Source organism: Dromiciops gliroides, chromosome 4, assembly GCF_019393635.1.
Source record: "Dromiciops gliroides isolate mDroGli1 chromosome 4, mDroGli1.pri, whole genome shotgun sequence".
NCBI classification, from domain to species: Eukaryota; Metazoa; Chordata; class Mammalia; order Microbiotheria; family Microbiotheriidae; genus Dromiciops; species Dromiciops gliroides.
The window spans coordinates 61,968,105-61,980,580 of NC_057864.1; the positions used below are offsets into that span (position 1 = coordinate 61,968,105).

The following is a 12,476-nucleotide window of genomic DNA, read 5'->3' on the forward strand; positions in this document are numbered from 1 at the left end:
AGTGACTTGCCCAGGGTCACACAGCTAGTGTCAAGTATCTGAGGTAGAATTTGAACTCAGGTCCTCCTGAATCCAGGGCTGGTGCTTTATCCACTGCGCCACCTAGCTGCCCCAAAACATAGTACTTCTTGTAGCAAAGAACTTGAAACAAAGTAGGTGCCAATTGATTGGGGAATGACTAAACAAATTGTGCTATATACATAAAACAAAACATTAGTATATCAAAAGAAATTATGAATAATTATAGGAAGTATGGGAATATATAGGAACCAATGATTAGATGCCACAGAGTAGGTGGCAATGCCTTAACTGTATACGTGTTGTAAAGGCCACTAGGACCTCTTCCATCCTTATCAAAGGGAGTGCTAACCTTTTCTCCTTTCATGCAACACTACAGGAACCAATGAAAAGTGAAATTAAAAAGTAACAGGATGACTATCTCATTGTAAATGGAAAAATAATAAAATAAAACTGAATGCTATTTATTTTTAATGACCAAGGTTGGCTTGAGAAAATATATCTCCTTTGCACAGATGGGAAACTATGGACATGGAATATTTTGTGTATATTGTGAGACATGATTGATATATGGCTAGTTTGGCTGAAATTTTCTTTCCCAAAAACCTTTGTGAAAAAGGATGGCTTGCTGGGAAGAGGATAGGGGAGGGATTTATTTAGAAAGGAAAGGGAAAAAAAGGGTAACAAGGAAAAATTTTGAAATTAAATAGAATTAAATCAGTGATTTATGTTAGCTTACATTTCCTTGGAGTTTGCAAACATATGGTATCTCATTTGAGCCTTATATCCTCCCTGTGAATTATCTATTACAGATATTATTACCTATCTTATAGATTATGAAACTGAATCTGAGAGTGATTTAAGTGACCTGCCCTTAGTCACTTAAGTAGTAAACATCAGAGATGACATTCAAACTCTGGTCTTCCTAATTCCAAGTCTCATGCTCTATCTATGACACCATGTTGTCTGTCATTTAGATAGGGACAAATACACAGATGTGTGCTTGGCTGGGGGATTCTGGTGAGCTTGTAGGTGCTACAAATAAAGTAGAAATTTTTAGTGTATAGGTTGATAATTGTTCCAACCATGTATCTTCTTGATACTCCTCCATCTTAGCATTTTTGACAAAGGATACCAAGAAACAGTAAATAGTGGATTGGATACAAACTGCATGACAAAAGGGAGGTAGCACAATCATGTAATATCTATGGGGTTCAGTTTCATGGTCTCTAAAGTGAGTATGTTGGACTAAGAGCTTTGCAACTTTTAAATCATTGTGATCCGGCTAAGTATTGATGCGTCTACCATATTGAATCCAATGCCCATAAGTCTTTAGGGAAGGTAAGAAAATGTGATATAATTTTACTCTCTCTCTACCCCAGTAACCCACCTGCTTTTACTAACCCTCATCTATCATCATCTTTCACATGAGAAGAAGTATCAACCTAACCACACTGACTGGATTATGGCTCATTTGCTTCCTGATATCAATTCCACTTTCTAGGAGAGATTCTGCTTGAAGCCATATAAATGGTATCACGTTCTGGGTGTTAGGTGGAGGCACATATCATAATACAGCAAAGGGGGAATCCTGATCTGGACTTGAAATTTTTTTTCAACTTTTTTCAATTAAAGTGCAACATGGGGAAGGGAGGGGAGACTCCTCCTCAGCTTCTACAAAAACCAGATGTTGTAGGCAGGAACCTTACTCTTATCTTATCAGAAATACCACCGTGTTTTCATCTCAGATGCTTTGAGAATTAAAACATCTAACCCTATCCAAGCCACATATCTGAACTCTTTTCTTCAGGAAAGCAAGGAGCACGACATAGGCCCTGGCCTCTTTCCTTCTCTTTATCTGTTAAAATTAAATGAATTAACAAGAAAATTGGGAGTTAAATTATTACTTCAGCTGTTAAAGGTCATTTGCCACAACTTCTTTCAATGTTTAATGATCCCTATTAAACTGAAACTGAGCTGCTGATCTCCAATCTGATTGGTCCCACTAGCCAAAGGAGAGCTGTTCTCTGTTTCATGAAGCACTATCCTGGCTAAAGAGAATCAGATTTTGAAAGTATATGCCTAGAGTAACTGATGTGCCTAATGTCCCAAGCTCAGAAAGGCTAATTGCCTGTGTTAATGGGCTTGCAGGTTATATACTCTAAGGGAGTGACTAAATAAGAAGCCTGGTTCTTGGAAAAGTATCCCAATTCTTGATCCTCTAAATCAAAAACCTAAATTGAGATCCTCCTCCTGACCTCAAAAAGTCTAATCAGGAGATAAGAAAAGGACAATATTAAGCATAGAGATAGACTGTGGTGGGGGAAAAAGGAAAGATTCAAAGTACCCTATGGAAATTTGAGAAAGGAAATGGCACTTGCATCTGTATAAATAAGGGAAGGCTTCATAAAGGAGGTGGATCTTGAAGAATTTTTTATTTTTGGTGGGGCAATGAGGGTTAAGTGACTTGCCCAGGGTCACACAGCTAGTAAGTGTCAAGTGTCTGAGGTCAGATTTGAACTCAGGTCCTCCTGAATCCAAGGCTGGTGCTTTAATCCACTGTGCCACCTACCTGTCCCTTGAAGAAAATTTTAATAGGAAGAGATGGGCAGGTTATTGTGAAGGGTAGCAAGTAAAAATGATTGCAACAAATGCACACCCCACTTTAAAAAGCACAGCCATCCTTTTGTTGTTGTTGTTGTTTTTCTATAAGGGATTTGAGATATACACCAGCAGGATTAACATAAAGCAAATCCTGTTTTTCTGTTAATATTCACTACAAAAACAGACAAACTGCCTTCAGTGATAAATATAGTTAAGTCTAAGTGTGCAACAGAGTGTTATATTTTTCTATGTTCTTAAAGGTTTGGGAATAGTGCTATATTTAGAGGCAAGTATGGGATTTATTCTATACCTTTAATTTTCCACAGTGACGTGAATTTCACAGCCTTGGAAAAAAAAGAAAGGACTATCACTAATGAAACCACCACTAACTTCTCAACTTTTATTTGGTTTCTCTTTTCTCTTCTTCCCCTCCCCCCAACCCCAGGTAATGAGGGTTAAGTGACTTGCCCAAGGTCACATAGCTAGTAAGTGTTCAGTGTCTGAGGCTACATTTGAACTCAGGTCCTCTTGAATCCAGGGCTTTATCCACTGCACCATGTAACTGCCCCCTCTCTTTTCTCTTCTAAGGAGAATTATCTTTGGCCTGGAAGTGGCAGAACCAAAAATGGCTAGTAGGAAGATGACATCCAAGGTAAGCAGGCAGATAGTCAAGTCAGTAAGTTGTTATTATGCTCTTACTATATACTTAGTTATTAATGTTCTGTCCCTCCTCAAATGATCTTTTATTTAATTATGTTTGGTTCTTTATTTATACCCCCAGCATCTAGCACAGTGCCTTTCACAGAATATAAGTCCCTAATAAAAGCTTCTTGAATGGAAATTGATGCATTAACCACAATTTGAAAATCCAATGACCTTATGAGATGTTTTTTCAGCTATTTTTAAACTTTTTTTTTTGGTGGGGCAATGAGGGTTAAGTGACTTGCCCAGGTTCACACAGCTAGTAAATGGTAATACCATAGATAAATTAGGAGAGGAAGGAATAGTTTACCTCTCAGATCTATGGAGAAGAAAACAATTTATGTCCAAACAAAAGATAGAGAATATTATGAAAAGCAAGATGGAAGACTTTGATTACATTAAATTAAAAAGCTTTTGTGCCAACAGAAGCAAAGCAGCCAAAATTAGAAGGGAGGCAGAAAACTGGAAAACAATTTTTATAGCCAGCATTTCTGATAAAAGCCTCATTTCTATAATATTTTGGGAACTAAATCAAATTTATAAGAATCCAAATCATTCCCCAATTGAGAAATGGTCAAAGGATATGAACAGGCAGTTTTCTGATGAAGAAGTCAAAGCTATCTATTGCCATATTAAAAAATGCTCTAAATCACTATTGATCAGAGAAATGCAAATTAAAACAACTTTGAGGTACCACCTCACAGCTATCAGATTGGCTAATATGACAAAAGGAGAAAATAATAAATGTTGGAGAAGCTGTGGAAAAATTGGAACACTAATGCATTGTTGGTGGAGCTGTGAACTGATCTAATCATTCAGGAGAGTAATTTAGAACTATGCCCAACTATGGAACTGTTCATACCCTTTGACTCGATGGTACCACTTCTAGGTCTGTATCCCAAAGAGACCATAGAAAATGGAAAAGCACCCACATGTACAAAAATATTTATAGCAGCTCTTTTTGTGGTGGCAAAGAATTGGAAGTCAAAGGAATGCCCATCAATGGGGGAATGGCTAAACAAATTGTGGTATATGAATGTAGTGGAATACTATTGTGCTGTAAGAAGCAACGAGGGGGAGGATTTCAGAGAAACTTGGAAGGGCTTACATGAACTGATGCTGAGTGTGAGGAGCAGAACCAGGAGAATATTGTACACAGTAACAGCAACATTGTGTGATGATCAACTTTGATAGACTTGGTTCTTCTCAGCAGTGCAATGATCCAAAACAATTTCAAAGAACTCATGATAGAAAATATTCTCAACATCCAGTAAAAAAAGATTTTGAATGCAGATTGAACCATACTGTTTCTACTGTTGGGCTGTTTTTTTTCCCCTTCTTTTTTTGAGGTTTTTCCCTTGTGCTCTGATTCTTCTTTCACAAGATGACTAATATAGAAATATGTTTGATGTGACTGTACATATACAACCTATATCAGACTGTTTTCTGTCTTGGGGAGGAAGGAGGGAAGGGAGAGGGGAGAAAAGAAAAATTTGAAACTAAAAATCCAGTATAAACAGATGTTGAAAACTATCCTTATATGTGATATGTAACCGGAAAATAATAAAATACAATTAAAAAATAACTGCTTTAGTTTATGTTCAAGATATTTTTGCTTAAAAAATAAGAGAATTGATTGGTTTATTTCTTAATTCTGAATGTTTTGTCTTTAAATATTGAGAAAGTTATCTTGTTCCTTGCATTTGGCACATTATCTGCATCATCAACAGACTGTGATCTTGGCCAACTCTCTTTTGACCTAGGCCAAACAATGGGCCTAGTTTTTAAATTAATCATATTCTACTTCTGGATAAAATTTAATCTTTTCTTTTTTAGGCAGAAAATAAATTTTTGTTTCATTTTTTGTCAAGCTTGGGCAAAGATGAAATATGTGCTTCGTTCTATTCACAAAAATAACAGTGAACTGATGACCCTTGTATTTTTTCCGCTCACTTAAAAATAACCTTTACATTTCTTTCGTACTCAAAAGAATACACTAAATATCTTAAAACACAAGATTATAATCTTTACAATCACTATGTGATACCACTCAAAATGAACATTTCCCACTTCTACATGGTGGGTGCCAAGGAGATCAGATCAAGGCCCTCTGGGGGTTGGCTCAAGGATCTGATTTTTAGGTTAGAGAAGAGAATGCTTTCTGTGAGGAGGAAAACATGAATTGCTGTCTTCAAGTATTCAAAGGCCTCTCATGTAGAAGGAGGAATAAACATTTATTCTGAATGGTTCCAGATGACAAAATTAGGAATAATGACTCAAAATATGGAGGTTAATTTAGGTACTGAGTAAAGGGAACACTTCCTAACAATTAGAGGTATCCAATAGTAGAAGGAGGCACCTTGGGAGGTAGTAGGATTATCTAGGTTCTTCATACATCTGGATATCTCTTTCAATGTAGTTAGTCAAAGAAGGCATCAATGAAAATAGCCTTTTATTGCATAGAAGACTTCTGGGAAGTATAATTTTCCAAGCTGAAAGGAGAAGCTGAATGATCATGGGAAATGAAAACCTCAGATGAAGAGGAAAGGCTGGGGGCAGCTAGTGGTGCAGTGTATAAAGTACCAGCCCTTGATTCAGGAGAACCTGAGTTCAAATCAAGCTTCAGACACTTGACACTTGCTAGCTGTGTGACCCTGGGCAAGTCACTTAACCCTCATTGCTCTACCCACCCTGAAAAAAAAAAGAAAGAAAGAGGAAAGGCTTATGAAAAGGAAAGCAGGGGAGTTTAGAATATGGTCAGGCATTCAAAAATGAAGGGTACCACTGCCTCAAATTTAATATAATCATGACAAGTTGATGCCTTATTTGACTTGCTGAACCACTGAAATTGCAAGGAAAGATCTGATTGGACAGAATTTTGTGGTTTCACTGACTTGATGTTATTGGCACTTGGTGAATTCATGTTCTCCACTTCTTCCTCCTCCTCAGTGCTGTCTGGCAAAATGACATTGGTTACTCTTGGGGATTTCTTCTTCTCTTTGAACTTTGCTAATTCATTCTACTTACTTTCACAATGATCTCTGTCTCCAGATAAATAAACGCTAATTTTTATTGCATTTTGAGTGAGTGTTTGCTATATAGGAGTGGACTACACAATGGGTAATTGACAGGCCTCAAATCCATCAGTGAGTTAGGGGGGTGTCTACCCCAAGCATGTAAAGACTTCTTCTGCTGGAACGGGTAGATGAGAACACTTTGTTCCAACAGCCACAAAGGTGGCTGAGAAGTAGGTGCTGTGGAGTGCTTAGAGGTTGGTCAGAAATTGAAGACACTAAGGTCATCCATGGCCATTGTCAGTTGACATCCGTTCTGCCACTGAACTTCAATTACTTTGGAAGAGAAAATGAGGCTGAGAATTTTGTGCAACTCTGCCTCACTTCAATTCATGTGCAAGTCAAGACATCCCCCCATGATATCATTGGTCCTCTTTGAAAATGAAGGGAAAACAATAGCACTTAAGTATATATGGTCTTATCTGATCAACTTGTTGTATATTAGTTTTATCTCCTTTCCTTGCTGAAGTCATATTTTTCCCCCTTATACTCATTGTTGTTCTTTCCTGATTAGAAAATCATAGGCAGGTGGTAGACTTGAGATCTTTATCATGTAGTTCTGCTAGGCCACCTCAACATGAATATGGTCAAGAGAAATGAGAGCTTCAGCAAGAGAGAAAAATTACCTCGACCAGACACAAGGTATATCTGGATTGCCCTAGAGAGTGGAATATGGACAAAATCTAAGGAAGTTCACAGAGATGAGCAAAACTTGTCAGTCTTTTATTCTGCAAGTTCCATTAGTCAGCATGTCAAAAGTGGATAGTGGGCTAGCCTGGGCATCAGAAAAACGTGAATTCAAGTCCTGACTGACACATATCAACCATGTGACTCTGGGTTAGCCATGTAATCTCTCATTTGCCCAGGCACCTTTCTTTATAAGACTATAAATTTGCTGTTGATTTGCATTGTTGGAGAGGCCTTCCACACTGATGAAACCATAGGTCTTGTCCTCTCTTCTGCCTTCTCAATCCCTTCTCCCCAATTATCTTCTATCCATACCTACAAGTGATGGGTCTAAAATCTGATGATTCTGGCAGGCCTAACAAGTCTCTGAGGAGATAATAATAATAGTTATTAAAATCCAAGCCCCAAAGCACATTGGTATGAGACTTTCTCCTCACTGGTGGAGATCAAGGCCCAAAACCTGGATGTGGGCCAAAGAGAATGGGGGAAAAGAGAGATATGGGCTCTTCCTTCTCTTTGACTATTTCTTGCCTCTAGTTTTGAGAGAGAAGATGGACAATGCCAACCCCACTTCAAGTTGCTGAAGGGAGGAAAAGACTTTGGGAAGAAGCTGACATGAGAGGAGCTAACAGTCTCCATAATATCCTTGGTCCCAGCTTGTTAAATGAGAGACGCCATGGAATTTCCTTTTTGAATGAAATTTGGTACCTTCTCTCTTGGTCGAGCTGAGTTACCTCACTCCCAGTGGGAGGGTTTCTTCAATTTTTTTTGTCTGGTATGTAGTCTCATATGAATATTTTCTTTGATTTCTGTTTTGCTATCCACATGGATAAATGGATTTATTTGCTATTTGCTATGTGTGTCTTTTGTGTAACTGGTATTTAGTGAGAAGGTAGTCAAGTTGTGGATACAGTGTTTGAGGTCCTCATTTCCTCATTAAGAAATCATGATTATGGGGCAGCTAGGTGGCACAGTAGATAAAGCACTGGTGCTGGAGTTAGGAGGCCCTCAGTTCAAGTTTTACTTCGGCTACTTACTATCTGTGTGACCCTACACAACTTACTTAACCCAATTGCCTCAAAGAAAGGAAAGAAAGAAAAGAAACTAGAAATAATGACTAGGAGTTTATCCTGAACCTAAAATTACATCATCTAGATCAGAGGTGTCATAGGTTTGGCCTGATAGCCCGCAATGGCACATTACACTGCTGAGAGCAGTTCAAACCAGATTGAAATGTAATTGGGGAATATTTAACAAAATTCATAAAAATACAACAAAACACATAGAAAACATTATACTTTAAAACTAAGTCATTGTGCAGCTTTCAGGTATCCATCCTTATGTATAGATTAGTGGTCTACATTTCTATCTGAGTTTGACACCAACACCATAGATCAATGCTATTTAATGGAGAAATATATAATTCTAGCACATTACCCCTCTCTCTGAGATGAGCAGAGCAGCTGGCCTCTGGCCCCAACTTCCTGCTTCTCCTCTTAGCAGGAATTGAAGTCTCCCTTGGAGAATAATGGAGGAAGGAGATGCTGGAGATGTATCTATTCCTGCTTCCCTGCTAGCCAGGCATCATTCATTTAAGCATCTTTTAAAGACTATAAGTTATATACAAAGTGCTACTCATCTGAATTGCTCAAGAGATCTTCCACATTGATGAAACCCTAGGTCTGGTCCTTTCTTCTGCCTCCTTGACTCTGTCCCCCATCCTCCAATTATTTTCCATTCACACCAAGAAGTGAAGGGTCTAAAATCTGGTCATCTCAGCAGACATTAAGACTCCTCAAAATCTGAGGAGAAAACGATAATAGTAATAACAATAGCTGTCTAAGGGTTACAAAGCCTCTTTTGTACATTATCTTATTTGAGCCTCACAAAACCTCTCTGAGGTGGATAATATTATTGTTTCTGTTTCACAGATGAGAAAACTGAGGCTGAAAGGGGTTAAGTGATTTGCCTAGACTCACACCACTAATAAGTATCTGAGAAGGGATTTGAACTCGTTTCCTTGTCTCTTAGGGTCAGCACTACTCTATACACATCGCCACACTGTCCCCTAGATATGAAAGAACCAAGTATAGGTTAGACTTTGTAAGAGCCTCAGTACCTCTTCAGCTTTCTCTTGGAGATCATGAGCCCTCTTTAGAGGTAAATTGGAGGTCAGATAAAGCATTTATTGAAGTATGACCTTAATCCCAGTATTACATTAGGAGTATGGGGGACAGGAAGGTATTATTTTATTTTTTCTTATATATTTAAAAAGTTGATGCACAGAAAGGTAGCCTAAGGCATCACAGAAGTTAAACTAGGGAATTTAAAGGTCAAGGAGGGGAGTCCCTGACTCCTTTCCCTTTCCCAGTATGCCACCCATGAGACCATGATAACCTCATGAAAGAACTGAAAACAGACACTAGGTTAAATTCCAAGGCTAAACAAAAGGACATCATCTTTATTTTTATCCTAAATAATATGCTAATTTCTTGTGCATTTTCCTATTGGAAACATCTGGGTATCTGAGTTCATGTACTGGAGAGCAAAGTCTTAAACTAAAAGTATTATACCCTAAAAAGGGCAAAAGAAAGAATAAAATAAAATTTGAAGGCACACAGAACTTCTTATAAAAAGATCTCCCTGACAGGGAAGAATGTGTAAGCAGGAGATGAGTTACCAAGGAATTTTCTCTCCTTGGAAATTCTTTAGCCTGTGAGAAATTTATTATTCTATCTGGGATGATCAGAGGCCAATCTTGCCTTGTAGTGGAGTGGACCAGGTGCCCCATGGAAGGCCCTTTCATTGCTGTGATTCAATGTTCTAAGATAAGTAGGACAAATTATGGGAGAAGTTTGTAAAGACTTAAAAAATATCAATCAATCAATCAAGTATTTATTTTGTGTCAGGTACATAACCCATGACTCTTTGATATGGAAATGAAACAAGTCCAAGACTAGGATCAAATTAAAGCAAATCCTCAGGGTGGGAGTGTGTGTGTGTGTGTGTGTGTGTGTGTGTGTGTGTGTGTAGCAACAGATAAAACAATGTCTCAGTTTGCGTTTTCATCTTTGCTCAGCATTTGCTGGCCTGGAAGGGGTGACACCCAAGAGACTGGGGAAAATGCCAAAAGTCTGACCTCTCCATGCCTCCCCCCCATACAGCCCTCCCCCTTTCCCCGACATCTCCACCCACCCCATGACACTCAGCCGTGATATAGGATGACAGAAATGGTTTAAAATGACAGCCCCAAGCTCCTGCAAAAGGAGATCACTCACACTACACACCAGTCGGGCAGGAGTCTTCCTTTCCATGTAGGAAGAATCATTCTACCTCTTCCCCTCCTCATGGCTTATCTGGGAGCCCATTTTGCCTTTAGATCCCGTTGGCAAAAGACAGATGATGAGCTGTGTCGGCACAGCATGTCCTTCATCCTTCACAGGGCAATCCGCAATGACTTCTTTCAGAGTTATCTCTATCTCCTGGAAAAACTTTCTCTGGGTGAGTACATGAGACCTACAGGATCCTGGCAGGGAGAGATGCTTGGGGTGGCTGTTTTGGACATGGGGTGCATAGGAAAGGAAAATTTTACATTTTCTTTTGGGGCTACAATCCACACAGAGGGCAACTTTCAGCAGAGACATGGCTGAGGAGTTATTTTACAGGAGAGGAGAGAGCAGAGACACCCTGGAGAGCTGACCCTTAAACTGGGAGTTAGAACTGCAGGTTTCTATTCTGAGATTCACTGTAGGCAAGGCGTTTCACTTCCCATTTGAGACCAAGACTTAGAAACACTTCTTCTCCCTGAAGGAGATGCACTTTGGTACAATGGAAAGTGCACCCAATGGTGCTAAAGCCACAGGTTTGTTGTTCGGTCATTTCAGGTGTATCCAACTCATTTTGACCCCATGTAGGGTTTCCTTGGCAAAGATACTGGAGTGGTTTGTCATTTCCTTTGCTAGCTCAGTTCAAATCCTACCTCTGAGGCTTATTATCTGTGAGACTTTACAAGTCCCTTAATCTCCCTAGGCCTCAATTTCCTTATCTGAACAAATGAGGGGGTTGGAACAGATGCCTTCCAAAGTAGCTCCTAGCTCTATAGCTATGATCCTATGGGTATGCTTACTACTCTGCAAATTCTTAGGGCTATCAAAGTTGGATAATTTTGAATTGCAACTTGTTAAGAATCTAGGAAGAGTGTAGACTCACTAAATAATGATAAGAAAATGGTTCACTTGGGCTTCAGCTTGGGTCTCTAAGTCCTTTATACTGACTTAATTTATTTTAAAAATATGCCCAATGTGATATTCTCCCCAAATTCTTGCACTTTAAAATACTCTTCTTTGGGGGCAGCTGGATGGTGTAGTGGATGGAGGGCCAGCCCTGGAGTCAGGAGTACCTGAGTTCGGGTCCGACCTCGGACGCTTGGCACTTATTGGCTGTGTGACCCTGGGCAAGTCACTTAAGCCCAATTGCCTCACCAAAAAAAAAAAATTAAAATACTCTTCTTTGACCTTCATGAGCCACAATAGTTAGCAGAGACAATGAAAAGGGCAGCTTTTGATTCTTTTTATTTGGTGAGCGTGTGTGTGTGTGTGTGTGTGTGTGTGTGTGTGTGTGTGTGTGTGTGTGTGTGTACAAAGGGGAGTGGTTATGAGAAACTGGGATAATCTTTAATTTCCTCCAGTTTTCAAATATTTGAAAAATAGAGTAATAAAACGCTTATCAGGCCTGTCTATCCCCATTTCTATTGAATCAGTCACTTCTGAGCATCATTTATAGCCAATCTATAGGAAGTAAAGTCATAACTGAGGAATATGTTAGTTTTATATAAACTGAGTTTTTTTAGTAATAGCAAGAGAGTCGTTCATGTATGGTTCCCAAACAATTTTTCTGAGGTTTCCTGAAAGCCCATTTATGTCTTAGGTGAAGTAGGGCAGTTTTTAGAGTCTGGAAAAAGTCAACAAGTTTAATTCAACTCAATCCACATTTAAGTTCCTGCCATGTTCCAGGCTTCATCCTTTGCGATGGGAATATGAAGACAAAATAGTCCCTTTTCTTGAAAATTTATATAATCTTGAGAACTTTATAGTTTACAGGAGAATATGACAGGTCCACAGATAAATAAGCACAAAGTATATACAAAATAATGCTAAGTATTTTCAAAAAGTAACAAGTAGGGGAAGGAAGAAAGGCTCTATTTAGAAGGTAGCACCTGAGGATTTTTTTCCCAGGGCAATGAGGGTTAAGTGACTTGCCCAGGGTCACACAGGTAGTAAGATTTGAACTCAGGTCCTCCTGAATCCAGGGTCGGTGCTTTATCCACTGCACCACCTAGCTGCCCCCTGAGGAATGTTTTGAAGGAAATTGTACTACTTGAGGGGAACCTGG

The 12,476-nt window shown here is 39.0% G+C and overlaps 1 protein-coding gene and 1 non-coding gene across 2 annotated transcripts in view; one reads left to right on the forward strand and one right to left on the reverse strand.

The window, feature by feature from the left end:
- Positions 1-264: 264 nt before the first annotated feature.
- Positions 265-392, reverse strand: LOC122727160. The gene has a single exon (XR_006353108.1). It is a non-coding gene; the product is annotated as a U6atac minor spliceosomal RNA (small nuclear RNA).
- Positions 393-10,380: 9,988 nt separating this feature from the next.
- Positions 10,381-12,476, forward strand: part of NTMT2 (N-terminal Xaa-Pro-Lys N-methyltransferase 2) — a 32,687-nt gene continuing 30,591 nt past the window's right edge. The window contains exon 1 of the mRNA XM_043962680.1: positions 10,381-10,586. Coding sequence (XP_043818615.1) covers positions 10,433-10,586 — 154 coding nt within the window. The 5' untranslated portion in view covers positions 10,381-10,432. The remainder of the gene's footprint in view (positions 10,587-12,476) is intronic.